The sequence below is a fragment of the Ciconia boyciana genome, chromosome 15 (assembly GCF_034638445.1).
Source record: "Ciconia boyciana chromosome 15, ASM3463844v1, whole genome shotgun sequence".
NCBI classification, from domain to species: domain Eukaryota; kingdom Metazoa; phylum Chordata; class Aves; order Ciconiiformes; family Ciconiidae; genus Ciconia; species Ciconia boyciana.
The window spans coordinates 5,217,427-5,232,466 of NC_132948.1; the positions used below are offsets into that span (position 1 = coordinate 5,217,427).

A 15,040-nucleotide genomic window follows, 5' to 3' on the forward strand; every position below is an offset into this window, starting at 1 on the left:
ACCAATTTCCCCATTCCTTATTAGTCTCAGTTCCTCTAAAAAAAAAAAAGTTATGCCTGCTTAGTAGAACACTTGACTTCTTCCTTAGTACCTTGGGTATTTCCTGATATATCATACTCCCTCATGTCTTTTTCTCTTTCATTAATAGTGTATGAAGTGATTGAAAGTTAAAACCTGCAAAAATAAGGTTTTGTTAAAGTACTGGAATCCTCTGTGGATGTGTATAATCATTAGAAACTGATGACCTTAGGTTAGCTTACACTTGTAAGTCTTAGATGTGTACTGTGCTATTTCTCACTAAATTTGCTTGCATTTGCTTTTACACAGGTAAGTGCTTAAACAGGCAGGTCCACTACCTCTAAACTTTCAGATAAGTAAACAGAAAGAAGAAGCGATCAGAACCAATAAGCTGGGAAAGTACAGCTTGGGTAAGGTTTTGTTTTCTTCCTCTGGTAGTATATGATCTGTAATACTGCATAGAATATCAGTCCTGAATTAACCTAGATTGCAGCAACTAAGCTAAAACAGCTGTGGAAAGTTGCTGCAACCTTTTGAACTCCATTTTACTTTCCTAAATTAGGTACTATTGGGGAAAAATTGTATGTATCATCTGGTTACTAGGATGGAAATACTGTGAAGTGCTGAACAAGATTAGGCTCCTAAAGCTCTGTGTGTGCGGGCTGGTGGTGGTGAAGCTAAATTATTAGACTACTGGTACCACTTGCATTTGAGGGAGACTATAGCTTTACGCCTACAATGCCAGATGAAATTCCTGCTGCTAGCAGCATACTGTATGCACAGTCTCTATAGTGACTGTGATAGTAACAGCAATTTACTTTATTCTCAGCCTAGGAGCCAACTCCTTTCAATAAAATTTGGGGGGGGAACATCTTTCAAGGCAGCTTCTTTAACTCTGCATTCCATGATAATGTGCCAGTAGCTAATGCAACAAGAGACAATACTCGGATCTTTCCTTAGGAAGATTTTTACAATTGAATTGTATTGTTGTAGTGTCATTCTCCTTCCTCCTCTTCCCCTCTCCTCCCCCCCCCGTTACTTAGGAACATGCTGAGAAAAGGGATAAGTGTTTATGATTGTAAACACACAGATCAGTTGGAGCAAGACAGAAGTGACGGGTAGGGGCAAAGAGCAGGCCTAGATATGAAAGCAACAATACTGACTGGTTTTATTGGCTATAAAAGTATGGACAGAAGAACATGCTAGTGCTAAACAGCCTGCTCAGTTAAATGGGCTTCAACAGATCTATATAATAAACCAGTGCAGAGTTTTGCTCAAGTATCCATCCCACTCCAAAAATTAACTTTTTGGCATTACTTCTTTGATAATCGAAATAGATCACCGTTAGCTCAGGATTTGGGGCACGTTAATTTTATCTTGTGGGAAGAACTACCCATTTTAGTCACGACAAGATAGCCCATATATATAATCAGATTCAACAGATATATTTTCTTAATATTTTGAGCAGCTTCAATTGTCAGTAGAAGGCAGATATATTAGTTTAGATGCACATATGCAGTATAGATGCACATATGCAGTATAATCTGGCGCCCCTGGGGTTTCCCTGGCTCAGGAAACCTCCCTGAATGCCACAATCCCCTGCTCTGCTGCAGAACGCACCTGCACCGGAGCTGATCACCTCTGTGAGGCTTTAAACGGAAGAGGGTCAATTCAGATTAGATATAAGGAAGAAATTCTTCGTCGTGAGGATGGTGAGGCACTGGAACAGGTTGCCTGGAGAAGTTGTGGATGCCCCCTCCCTGGCAGTGTTCAAGGCCAGGTTGGACGGGGCTTTGAGCAACCTGGTCTAGTGGAAGGTGTCCCTGCCCATGGCAGGGGGGTTGGAACTAGATGATCTTTAAGGTCCCTTCCAACCCAAACCATTCCATGATTCAATTAAAGAATAAGATTTTTTTTTTTTTTAAACAAAGCTTAGAGAGAAATGTGCACAGTGAAAGGAAGCAATTCCATCAGAGTAACTGAAAAGACTTTTAGCTAATTAGAAACTTACAGCCATGAAATACTTGCATTTTTAATATGAAATCTGATCTAAAGAACCAGAACAAATTCTAGACTGCCTTATTTTCCGAGTGTGTTCCAAGAAAAAGTAAAATTGGTGAGAGGAAGTTCATCTTTATGTAGGCAGGACAGTAAAATGTAGTAACATCATAGTTTGTAAAGTTATTCCTTTTCTGAACTTTAAAAAGTAGCAACTGTGAACGTGGAAGATGCTTTTCAGTGTATGTGGGAAAACTTATTTAAATAAATCAAACTTTCTTACTGTAGTGAACTATTTGGAAATAGTATCTACTACTCTGCTTTACAAAGCAATAATATAATCACCTCATCGTATTCCTACTTGAAATAGTGAGATCCAAATGTCATTGCAGTATATGCAATAGGAATGACTAGAAGTCAAAAAAATGGAAATTCAATAGTGTAAAAGTCACTTACACACTGTTTACATACTCCTGGTCTTCCCTGCAATAAGGAGGTGTGACTCTATCCTTTTCTGTGTTAAACATATTAATGAATGGCAAGTAGGATAGTTGCTATGTAAAACACTGTGGGATATGAATGATGCATCTGAATGTGTTGTGGAAATGTGCAATAGGAAATACTCTACAGAAGGTACAAGCTGTCTGAAAAGAATACATTTTCTTGAAAGTGTCTTTCTACCACACTGTTTGTCATAAGTGATTGCTGAGGCCAATAACATGAAGTTTAAAAAAAGATCTGCGTATCTTATATGGGCATAAAATCTCCAGATTTATCATAAGTACTGATGCATTTTGGAAGGAATATGTATCCTCTTGCTTCTTGTCTCTAGCAAGCCTCTTTTTTTCAGGATGAAACTTGAATAAAGAGAGGAGAGGGAGTCCCATATGTGCTTCTTGCAAAATTTTTCATCTTTAATCAGAGATGTGTAGAAAATATCACAGAATTCGACCAGTGGTCTTATCAATGACATGAAAATGAAGCCTCCGATGATGAGGACTTAAAGGAAAACCAATTTTACGTGCTCTGAACATGTCAGGATAAGCGTGATTAAAGGACCCAACTCTAATTTTTATATAATTAAAATAAGAATTTGGCCTGATATCTAATACAGTAATTTCATCCTCTCTGTGTGGCTGAAAAGTTACTTATTAAGAAACAGCTTCCTCAACTCTTATGTTTCATCTTCTACGACCATTGGAAAAAGCCAATTATTTGAAGAAAGTATAACTCCTCATTTTGGAGGGTTTTCCTTTCCACCTCTTTGATGCATTAAAGTAAAGTTGGGCTAATTACCATTCTATTAATGTATATGCTATTATTTTAATTTTCTGCTGATTTATCTGTTCTTCATGTGCTAATGTCCTTCTGATGTGCAAAGGGAAGTAAAATAAATACTGCTGATATTAAGACTCTTTTGTAGAATTTTAGACCAGGTAATAGCAGTACACAGTGCATTTGGGGCAAAGGATTCGGACATCTTTAAATCTGAGGTACCCAAAATGCTTAAATTACAAGCCTGCTCATACACTATGGTCCATACAGGCAAAGATGACAGATAAGCACTCCGAACTGTCTTGTAGAGGTGGCTTGATGTAGTGACTAGATAACTAGTTTAGAACAACTGAGAATAAGATTGTCATGGTTAGTTTCTGGAACTAGTTACTGTAGAAGTCCTGTTCTAGTTAATTAATTTCATGCATGTGGATTTGGGATGGATTTACAGGCAGGTGTTAGAGAACAGAGATTAAAAGAATGCAGTGAGAAGGCAGGTTTAAATAGGAGCAAGAAAGAAGAGGGGAAGTTGAAATACTGTATAGGAGACCTTCAGAACTGAATAAAAGCTGCTGTTCTGAAAATGTGTATGTTAATAGTGTTCTGGGAATCTAAGGAAAGACGGGAATGAGTGGGATATCAAAGCATGTTTAAATCAGTATAATTCATATACTGTTTTTTTTGAGTGTTCACTTTTTTGTGGTCAGAGTTCCAATTGTGGAACTTTGCAGTTGTTTGCAAAATCATCTATTCATCTTCTCCAACTAAAATATAATGCCCTCCTCAATACACCAGTACCAATCCTGACCTATACTGACTCATCCTGGTAGTCGTGGATTTTATCCAGGTCTACGTTGGTTCAGCTATGTATCTCCCTTAAGCAGGGTTAGAGTTAGGAAAGGATTTAAATGTAAATATAGAATCAGTAAAAGTATTTAAGAGTGAGTGATTGCAAGCTCAACTGTCCCAGGCTAACATCCCAGGAAACTTCAGGAACAAATACGTAAAACTGTCATCCATTGACTCTGTCCAGTCTCTATACCTCTTTCTCTGATGTTAAGGGATTAACAATGATTGCCATAACTGTTTGTCCTTCCATACATGCACGTTTCACATTCCCAGATACCTTCACATTTATGTACTAGAAACTGCTGAAAAGGGATCCAGTGTGTTGCAAGAACCTGCCTAATGCCAAGATGCTGCTACAGAACTGTAGACCCCAGAGATGCATACCAGTGGGGACCTGGATCTGAAAGCAGACACCTAGACTCTTACCTTTCCACTTGTCAGCCCATCATAAATTAGAAGAGATCTGTAAGTGACTTTAAACATGTTCAGAGAGAAAGCTGTAAAAAATACAGAAACTAAGATTAGGATAGCCCTAGTCAAAAGGGCTATCCCAATCAATTAGGATAGCCCTGTGACAAAAATTTAATATACAAATAACAGAAGAATAGTAATTCCTCTTGCTAAACAGAAGAGTCTGAGATCATTACACTTGTTTCTACCACCTGAGGAATGAAATCCTAGATATATAATTTATTTCCCCCCTTCTACCCTCTCAAATAAATGTTATAAGAACAATGGTTTTTTCATGTAAATGTGAGATGCTAAGAAACTTAAAAAGCTGAGATTTATTCTTTATTTTAACTATATAACCCTTCTTCAGTACTGCAGCTGATGTAATTGTCCTTATCTATATCTGTAAAGCCCCCGCCTCGAAGTTTTTATGCTGTGCTATATCTCAATTAACATTATTTAAAGGTTAGCTAAAGGTATTATTTGATGTAATTAATTTCTACTGTGGTGACAGCTACTGGGAGGGTAAAGCAAGATCTAACTGAAATATCTGGCTGATAATGACTTTTGGCAAGACAACAAGTGTTTTATTGATGAGGATTTCAACTGTATCTTACAAAACATGCACTATTAAGTGTATATGCATTTATAAATACACGTTACACATTAAAATAGAAGTCATGTAAATATAAGTTCATATTTTTCAACCAGAGCAGTGTGGCCAAGTAGGAATGAGACCCACCCCATCCTGCTGTATATCTCTGTAAGTGAATCTTATCCTGTGATGTGGGGAAAGGAAAAGTACATATTGGTAAATCCAGTGCTCCATTTCAAATACTTAATTACAGATTACTGTTTTGGAGTCCTGAAATATCCTTTGTCCACTAAAATTTCTGCTGTGATGCCTAAGAAAGAGAAAGCAAAGTACATGAGGTTGCAAGTAGTTGTAGTTCAATTTCTTTTCTCATGAAAGTTAGAGGTTCAACATCTGGCTTGGATCATTCTGTCCCTCTCCGAGTAGTGTGGAATCATCCTCTTCAATATGTATTTTAATGCTTTGTCACCTACATTGAAATGCTGGTAAGTTCATGCAGGAAAAAATTCCAAAGAATTCTAGAGCAACTTTGAAAATGGAATTTGGGAGACTTAGTCTTATTAAAATGTAGTAGAAGTTGTATTTCTTTAGTAGGGTCTGAAATTTTTCTTAAGCCTACCTCTGAGGGTATCTCAGTAGCATGTAGTTTAGTTGGTAAAAATACTGAAGACCATCTAGACACAAGTAAACAGACAGCAATATAGGTGCCAAGGCGGGCTGGGGCCAGCATACGATGAGGAAGCCATGATATCTGTGATTCTGCTGCCCACTGTGCTCAAAGCTTAGAGGAAGCAGCAAGCCCTTCCTAGAAAAGAGGCAAGGTTATCACCAATCAGCTATTAGTAATGTGTTTTCCCTCTGTGAGAGGTAACTGCTTCCTGCTGTTGCCTTCTGCAGAGTTCCAACTAGTAGGCTTAGCCCCTAATTCAGGAAAGAATAATTGCTCCAACGGTCACTGAAAAACTGTCAGCCCTTGCTTGGGATGGCATTTCCTGTGCTTTTTGTGTGAAACATTTGCCTTGTAGTCACTGTTCACTTTTACTGCATCTCAGAAATTCCTGTACTAAAAATGGAAGAGAGGAAGCTTAATAACACTTAGCTTGGCCACGGAAAGAAGCTTACAAAGTTTGTTGTAGTAGTGCATCACTTAATCAATAAAGCAGGATGCAGGTAGTATGTTTAACAGTACTGTTCTCCAAGGGGAAAGAAGATCTGTTACTGTATTCTGCAAAGACCAGTAACTCTCTCTTTTACAAAATCATGGAGCAAAGTTAATCACCTCCTTTTGCTTCCTAATTTAGTTCTTTAAATGTTCAGAGCAAACAGAAAAGATGAAAGAAAACTCAGGAGGACATCTGTCTGAGTACAAGACATTGATATAAATAGAGAGACTGGGAAAAGTAGTTGTGAATCTGTTTCGTTTTCTACTTCAGGAAAACCAGTCAGAACAGGACTGTGCAGGAAAAGCACTGCTATAAGCTCTTGCTGAGGGAGAAATTGGGGCACAGCTCAGCACTGTTTGTTTTCATGTAGGTTTAGATAATAAAACACAGAAGGCTGAAAGGGAGATTTGATTTACTATTGTTCAGAAACCACATTTTCTTAGGTCTGCAAGCTTCAGCTGTTCCTACATTTTTGCTAGGGTTTTAGATTTTTGCTTTTCTCTACATATATTTTCCATCTGTATTTTCTGTTTGGGATAATAAAAGGTGTAGAAGTCTAGAAGAGGAGGAGAAAGTGAGTGGTTTGCAGCAAGGAAGCGGAGTCTCTCATTTCATTCATTTTTTTCTCATTGTTTGGCAGGTGGAAAGCACAGGTTTACAGAGCTGAACTGGATCCGCTGAAGAAGTGGGGGAAGAGAAAACAAGTACAGCACCATTGAAAAGAGCTTCAGCTTTATCTAGCAGCATCACCACAGCAACCAGAAAATACAATTAAAAGACAAGGGCTAGAGCAGAGAAGGTGAAAGTGCGGCTCCTTACCTTTGGACAGAAGGCAGCAAAATAATTATGCAGAACAGAAAAGAGTATTTGATGGATCTAGCCAAACTGTGGCAAGGGGAAGTGTCCCTTCGTTAACAGGAATGTGCCACTGTTTATGCACTGGAAAGGGGAGTGCCATGAGATCTACTGAAGAGACTATTTCTGTAGTTGCATATCTACATGTGTTTGCACCCCTGCTGGCACTGAATTAGGTGGTACAGGCATCTCGGACCACCAGGTATTGGATAGTGACTTTATTTTCGTTCAAGGTGTACCCAGCACGAGAACTGAAAGACACTCCAGATCTTTTTTGGAGACGCAAACAGAGTGAGACAATCTCCAACCTTTCCCTTCTGTAACTGCCTGCTGTACCATGGGATGTCGGCAAAGCTCTGAGGAGAAAGAGGCAGCGCGGCGGTCCCGTAGGATTGACCGCCACCTGCGCTCTGAAAGTCAGCGACAACGAAGAGAGATTAAGCTCCTTCTCCTGGGTACCAGCAATTCTGGGAAGAGTACTATTGTAAAGCAGATGAAAATAATTCATAGTGGTGGCTTTAACTTGGAGGCCTGTAAGGAATACAAACCTCTGATTATCTATAATGCAATTGACTCTCTCACACGTATCATTCGGGCTCTAGCCACACTTAAGATAGAATTTCACAATCCTGACAGAGCATATGATGCTGTGCAGCTTTTTGCCCTGACAGGCCCAGCTGAGAGCAAAGGTGAGATTACCCCTGAGCTTCTGGGAGTCATGAAACGGCTCTGGGCAGACCCTGGTGTGCAGGAGTGTTTTTGCCGCTCCAATGAGTACCACCTAGAGGATAATGCTGCATACTACTTAAATGACCTAGAAAGGATTGCAGCGCTGGACTACATCCCTACAGTGGAAGATATTCTGCGTTCTCGGGACATGACCACAGGGATTGTAGAAAATAAGTTCACCTTCAAAGAGCTGACTTTCAAAATGGTGGATGTGGGTGGACAGAGATCTGAACGCAAAAAATGGATCCACTGTTTCGAGGGAGTTACAGCAATAATTTTCTGTGTGGAGCTGAGTGGATATGACTTGAAGCTGTATGAAGATAACCAAACAGTAAGTGCACCTTCTGCTCCTTATTCTCCTTCCTTCTCTTCCTTCCCCCCTCCCCAGTGTTTGGCCTTTTTTTCTCCCCCACTTCCCTACCTTTCCAAGGCAGTAATTCCCGAGTTCCCAGCCCCAGATGTGATTTCCTTCCCCTCACCCCCAATCTGTAGTAAAAGCCAGAAGCTACGATTCCTTTATTTGGATAGCTTTCCTCACTGGACAGATTTATTAATTTATTTAACATTACTTTTGGGAAATGGAGGTGCTCTTCACATGACAGACAGCAGACCATTTTTTTTTTGGTGCCTTTTTGCTAAATGTTTACCTGGTTAAGTGTTACTCCAAACATCACTTAAAAAGGTAGACAGCAGTGACATCCTGGTGTACAGGGATGGTTAATTTGGGCACCATGTTTTGCAAGGTCTGGATAATTTTGAAGCTAAAATAGTAATAAGTAACAGTTTTCTCCCCATTTTTTTCCAGGATTTTCAATCTGAATGTGGGATGAAATTAATTTTAAAAAATTATCAAATATGGTTTTTAATTAGCATGGAACTTTTAAATGTAAAATTTTCTTTGACTGTTTTTGTTTATATGGCTGATTTGCCTTATCCAATGAATAACTATTCCTGTTTAATTCCCTTTAATGCTATTAGCTTCTGGTTTTCACAGCATGCAAATGCAGTAACTATGGAAAAATATATGAACACTTACACATACGCAACTATGTGCTGGCTATCACATTCAGATTGCCTGAGTTAACCTTTATAGGGTTTCACTTGAACTTTTTTTTTTTTTGACAGCCTTGTAAAACATGATGCTTAAGAGATGGGAGTTTGTGGGTCAGAACACATAATGATTCTATCATCTAGCAGTTCCTAAACATGCTGTATTTATGTTTGAAAACAGCTGCCTTTCGGGAAGAATTAAAATCTATACCGTAACATCAGAAACTAACCTTAAAATGCTTCTACTTCTCCTGTACTCCTTTCCGCATCTTCAGGTTTTTTACATTTTGAAAGCTTATTCACCAATATTAGCTCCTGGAGTAGAGCAGAACACCAGAATCCTTGTTCTTTTACAGCAGGTGCATTACATAAGTGTTGTTGGGGAGGAAACTATTCCAAGAAATTTTTATACGATGTTTCAAATCTAACTGGATCTCAATAAGTTTACAGAAGGGGATCTTTCAGCCAGGTCTAATGATCTGGTTTTGGCAGTCCTCTATGGAAGAGGATTACTAATCAGCCTTAACTGTCATTCTTTGATTATCAGACACCCTCCCTCCTCATTTATGTGTAGTACACACATCTACATTAAAGTTTCTTTACCGAGTTTCTTAAGTCAAATGCAGTATACCGCACATGTAGGCGTAAGAGCTGTATTATCTGTGTGACATCCTCTAGTGCTTGTATGGGTGTGTGTGCTGGTTTTGGCTGGGATAGAGTTAATTTTCTTCACAGTAGCTACTATGGGGCTATGTTTCGGATTTGTGCTGGAAACAATGTTGATAACACAGGGATCTTTTCATTACTGCTGAGCAGTGCTTATACAGAGTCAAGGCCTTTTCTGCTTCTCACACTGCCCTGACAGGGAGGAGGCTGAGGGTGCACAAGAAGTTGGGAGGGGATGCAGCCGGGACAGCTGACCCCAGCTGACCAAAGGGATATTCCATACCATATGATGTCAAGCTCAGCATATAAAGCTGGGGGAAGAAGAAGGAAGGGGGGGACATTCGGAGTTACAGCGTTTGTCTTCCCAAGTAACGGTTACGTGTGATGGAGCTCTGCTTTCGTGGAGATGGCTGAACACCTGCCTGCCGATGGGCCGTGATGAATGAATTCCTTGCTTTGCTTTGCTTGCGTGTATGGCTTTTGCTTTCCCTGTTAAACTGTCTTTACCTCAACCCACAAGTTTTCTCATTGTTACCCTTCTGATTCTCTTCCCTGTCCCACCAGGTGGGAGTGAGCGAGTGGCTGTGTGGTGCTTAGTTGCAAGCTGGAGTTAAACCACAACAGTGTGGCACCACTTCCTATGCAGCTCTCTACTTCCTTTTCCCTTTTTGCACTAAAATAATAATTTCAGGGAACCCCTGAAAATATGACAACTAATTACCAACTCATACAGACTTCTCTAAAATAATACAGTGGGGGAACAGGTTGGGAGAAAGGGGAACTTCCTCCACGAACAGACTCAGTGGAAGGGAGTACTGAAGCTCTACATAAGATGACTGTCGCAGTGCAGATCTCTTCTGTTGTGAATTTTCTCTACCCTGAAAAGCTCCAGTCCCATGTTCTGGAGAAGGGGCCAACTGTGACCTTCTTCACTGTTGTTTATTTTGTACCGGACTTGTGTAATGTCAACGTAGTTGCATACCTCACTTTTTTCATTAAAAATTGTTTATCAAGAGCTCCTGTGCTCTTTAAAGATGCCAACTACATGGTCATGGGTTTGATAATGACTGGAATAACTGCAATGGCTTTAATGGCTAAATGTGAAAGCCTCCCAAAAATTATGCGTGTATTATATAACGCATGCCATTCACCAGATCCCTGAGGCAAGGTGAACTATATCAGTACCTGAAACAACTTCTGTGTCTTCTATCTAGTCTGCTGTTTATACAATATGACTTACCATAGAATCACAGTACAGATTAAAATATTGTCAAGTGACCTAGGGGATTCCACAGTTCTGGTGATGGGAATTTATAGCAACTGAGGTGGAGAAACTCCATGAGACGGAAGTGGTTAAAGAAAGGAATTCCATAGGTAATACTTCTGACATTTTTCAGAGTTTGTATTGTAAGTTGACAGCAGTCACTGAGGTAGAGTTGGAGAAAATGCTAATATTTCCTTCCAAGTCATATGAAAAATGCACAAACTGAAAAGAAACAAATATTAGACAAAACCTGTAGGGGAACACTTCCCAGAAATCTCACACTTGGCTTTTTGTTTGCTTGTTTGTTTTTACTGTCATATCTCTCAGTAAAGTCTTGTCTGTTCAAGTTCTGGGTTCTGCGCCTGACTCTTTCCCTCCAAACCAGCATAAGCCTAGATCATCACCAAAGAAAACAGGTGAAAATACTCCCTTCACATCCCGTGCATGTAGGAAAGGGATTCTTTACTTATCACTTTGTACAATCTCTTATCATGATTGGTACAGTGATGTGAAATTACTTCAACTCGTTTGTACTTTTAATTCCTTTGTCAATATTTTTGGTTGCTAATACAGTTTCTTTACAAAGATTTTTTCTTATTAGAAGTGAGCTAAGTGATAAGTTGGAGAAGCAGTTATACTTAGGTTTGAACCAAGACTACAAAATAGTTTCCAAAAATATTCACGTTGTTTTACAAGCTTGCCTTACATGGTTGAATCCCTTTTGTGTGCACTTTCTATGATTCTTCAAGGGGAAAAAAAATCTTATGGTCAAGAACATTCACCCAAGCTGAATTTTGATAAAACTTTTCAGAAATACTTGAATTTTACTGCAAATGAAATATGCATTATGAGTACTAAATGTTTTACAAAGATTTTTCTTATTAGAAGGCAGCTAAAGGACAAGTTTGTGAAGCAATTATACTAGGTCATAAGAAATATCAGACCAGAGAAATTTATTTTAAGATTAAAAAAAAAAGATTGTTACCTAATTTTTAGTAGCTTTGTTGGGTTTGTCTAGATCTTTGTCATGCCTCCACCATTGTCTCCATGTGCCTGAGGCTATTCTCCGAGTATAGAATTCTCTTAAATGATTTTTGCAAAGATGTGATATTTCCAATAATCCTTGTTGGCACTGTTGGAATTGGCCCTTTTTTTGTTGGTGTAGCTTATCAGATATATAATATTTCCCTATTCTTATCTTCTGTAGTGATTTTACAGCTTATCCACTGCACTTCCATTTTCTTCTCTATACTACACTAACTGATTCACCATACACTGTCCTACACATGGACTTATGCTTTGTTGTTGGGAGATTCTTGTCTTGGTATTAGTGCCTTCCTATTGTAACAGATTTCTATATCTGATTCTTGTTTAGTAACCTCCTCTTGACATGACAGAAGCATTGCCCCTAATCCTTTCTCTTCATTTTTCGGAGACACTAGGAAAAGCATATCTTATTTATATCTGGACCCTGACTAGGAGTTAGTTGGTTTCATGCAATGCTTTAGACTTTTCCTGACATGCCCTTCAGATTTAAAAATCAAAAAGAACTAGCCCAAAGGGAAAAAAATCAATATACTCTGAAAAATCCTTATGAATGTTGATTTTTATTCCAGTATCTAGAATCAAATGAAGTAAGCATCTGGGTTATTTCAGAGTGACATTGAAGCCCACTTTTACATAGTGCTTTAACAGCCTGGAGGGCTAATCTCCTATGATCTCTTTTTATCCCTTTTCTACAACCTGATGTTCCTTGGTGCTACTGCCTATCGAGGGTACTCAACATTGAAATTCAGGCTTTTATCGTCCCTCAGCTTCCATATGTATGCAACCACTGTCCAAGTATTTGCCCATCTATAAAATTAATTTCTGCAGATGTATTTTTATGATCTGTGGAGAAATTAGAACACAGATGAAATATGTGAGAACAGTCATCTTCCTGAAACTCCTACTTATCTGGCAAAAAGAAGCAGGACACGAATAGCGTTTCAGAGGGAACCTGACTGTATAATCATAAAGAACAGGTTACCTTTGGCCCATCTTTCTTTGGCTGTTATGCTTTATCCAAACGTACATCCATAATTTTACTGTGTAGAGATGGCATGTTCCAGGTGTGCTGAATACACAATACAGTGTTAAACAGCTCCGATAGCTAAACTATGAGAAGCGCCTACATTGGTAGATCACTTGAACTGCAACACTGAGACTGCCACTCATGAAAAAAGCCCTAGAAATAATAGTGTTGCTGAGTCTAAAATGCTTCCTGGTGTAGTATCTATGGTGAAGAGAACTATTAAATAAAACTAGCCTACTGCCAAACATATCCTCAGTTTCAATACGGGCTGGGGGATGATGTGATCGAGAGCAGCCCTGCGGAAAAGGACTGCGGGGTACTGATGGACGAAAAGCTGGACATGAGCCGACAATGTGTGCTCGCAGCCCAGAAGGCCAACCGTATCCTGGACTGCCTCAAAAGAAGCGTGGCCAGCAGGTCGAGGGAGGTGATTCTGCCCCTCTACTCTGCTCTTGTGAGACCTCACCTGGAGTACTGCGTCCAGCTCTGGGGCCCTCAGCACAAGAAGGACATGGAGCTGTTGGAGCGGGTCCAGAGGAGGGCCATGGAAATGATCCAAGGGCTGGAGCACCTCTCCTATGAGGACAGGCTGAGAGCGTTGGGGTTGTTCAGCCTGGAGAAGAGAAGGCTGCGAGGAGACCTTATAGCAGCCTTCCAGTACTTAAAGGGGGCCTATACGAAAGACGGGGACAGACTTTTTGGCAAGGCCTGTTGTGACAGGACAAGGAGAAATCGTTTTAAACTAAGGGAGGGCAGATTTAGACTGGATTTAAGGAAGAATTTTTTTACCATGAGGGTGGTGAGGCACTGGAACAGGTTGCCCAGAGAGGAAGTGGAGGCCCCATCCCTGGAAACATTCAAGGTCAGGTTGGATGGGGCTCTGAGCAACCTGACCTAGTTGAAGATGTCCCTGCTCTTGCAGGGGGGTTGGACTAGATGACCTGTAAAGGTCCCCTCCAATCCAAAGCATTCTGTGATTCTATAACTTGCTGCTTGACAGAGTGTGTAAGAATCTGGCTGATTTATAAACTGTGAAAGTTGATCTATATGAATATGATAACTTCTGTGCTTCCTGTTGACAGAAGTGGATAAATGCTATGCATGAGCTCTGTCTTTATTGAAGATGGAGACATTAAATCATTTGTCAATCATTAAAATAATGATTGACAAATATGGTAAAAATTGATGGGAAAAATGAGCTAGTTCTGCATACTGGTAGGTCCTGAATATAGCTAACTCATAAAGTCTGTTCAGGGTGAGAGTATTGTAGTGATGTGCAGAAGAGAGAACAAAAATAATGCCCAAACTATTAGTTGCCTGGACAATATTTCCTTTGTGTGTAATTTAAAGAGACAAACTAAGTAAAACTTTATACTGCCTGGAAACAAATGAGAGAAGGGGAAGACAGAATTTTTCTGGGGCTTTTGTCTTTCTCCTGCTACACTTTATTCTGGGTAACATCACTTGGAGAGACAAAATCACCTGAGTTAATGGCTTGTATATCTGGCCAAACCAAAATTTTGACTTGTCTGTTCAACATATGTGACATTTAGCTGTTTACTAAAGAGCAAGATAGTGAAAATTATCATTCTTCACTTTTTTTCCCTCTACCTTGTGCGCTTTCCTCTGTCATTCTCTATTTCCTGCTTATCTAGGGTTATCTGCAAATGTGATCTGTGTCTGTTTTCATTTCCACAATGTCTTACATGTTTTTTTTTCTACCTAACATATAATAAATATAGCTTTATCTTTCCATGCACATAGTTAGCATGACTCAACTAGGTAAGAGCTGCCTCTTGTTTTGACACAGTTGCAAAACTAGTTTGTACAATACCTTTGGAATGCTATTGATTTATTATAAGATTGTTATTCCTGACCAGCACTCTGAGAAGGTTGCGTTAGCTTTTTATATCCCCATGCTGATTTCTTCTCTATTATATCAAATAAATTACTTGTCTTAGTTTTCATGGTCCTTAGCAGCTGATTGAGCCATTCTATCTTTTATTAAGTATTAAGATGTCATCGCTGGCCTTTGATAATGTTAAATTATCAAG

At 39.4% G+C, this 15,040-nt stretch overlaps 2 protein-coding genes across 4 annotated transcripts in view; one reads left to right on the plus strand and one right to left on the minus strand.

The window, feature by feature from the left end:
* The window catches only part of RSPH14 (radial spoke head 14 homolog), a 108,942-nt gene that overhangs the window by 38,615 nt on the left and 55,287 nt on the right, over positions 1-15,040 (minus strand). The window lies entirely within an intron of this gene.
* The window catches only part of GNAZ (G protein subunit alpha z), an 80,621-nt gene that overhangs the window by 20,747 nt on the left and 44,834 nt on the right, over positions 1-15,040 (plus strand). For 2 of the 3 annotated variants that reach the window (XM_072879904.1, XM_072879906.1), the window contains one exon: positions 6,989-8,263. In XM_072879904.1, coding sequence (XP_072736005.1) covers positions 7,541-8,263 — 723 coding nt within the window. In that variant the 5' untranslated portion in view covers positions 6,989-7,540. Of the gene's footprint in view, positions 1-4,554; positions 4,606-6,988; positions 8,264-15,040 lie in introns of those variants that run through there. The other variant, XM_072879905.1, reaches the window with a different exon arrangement.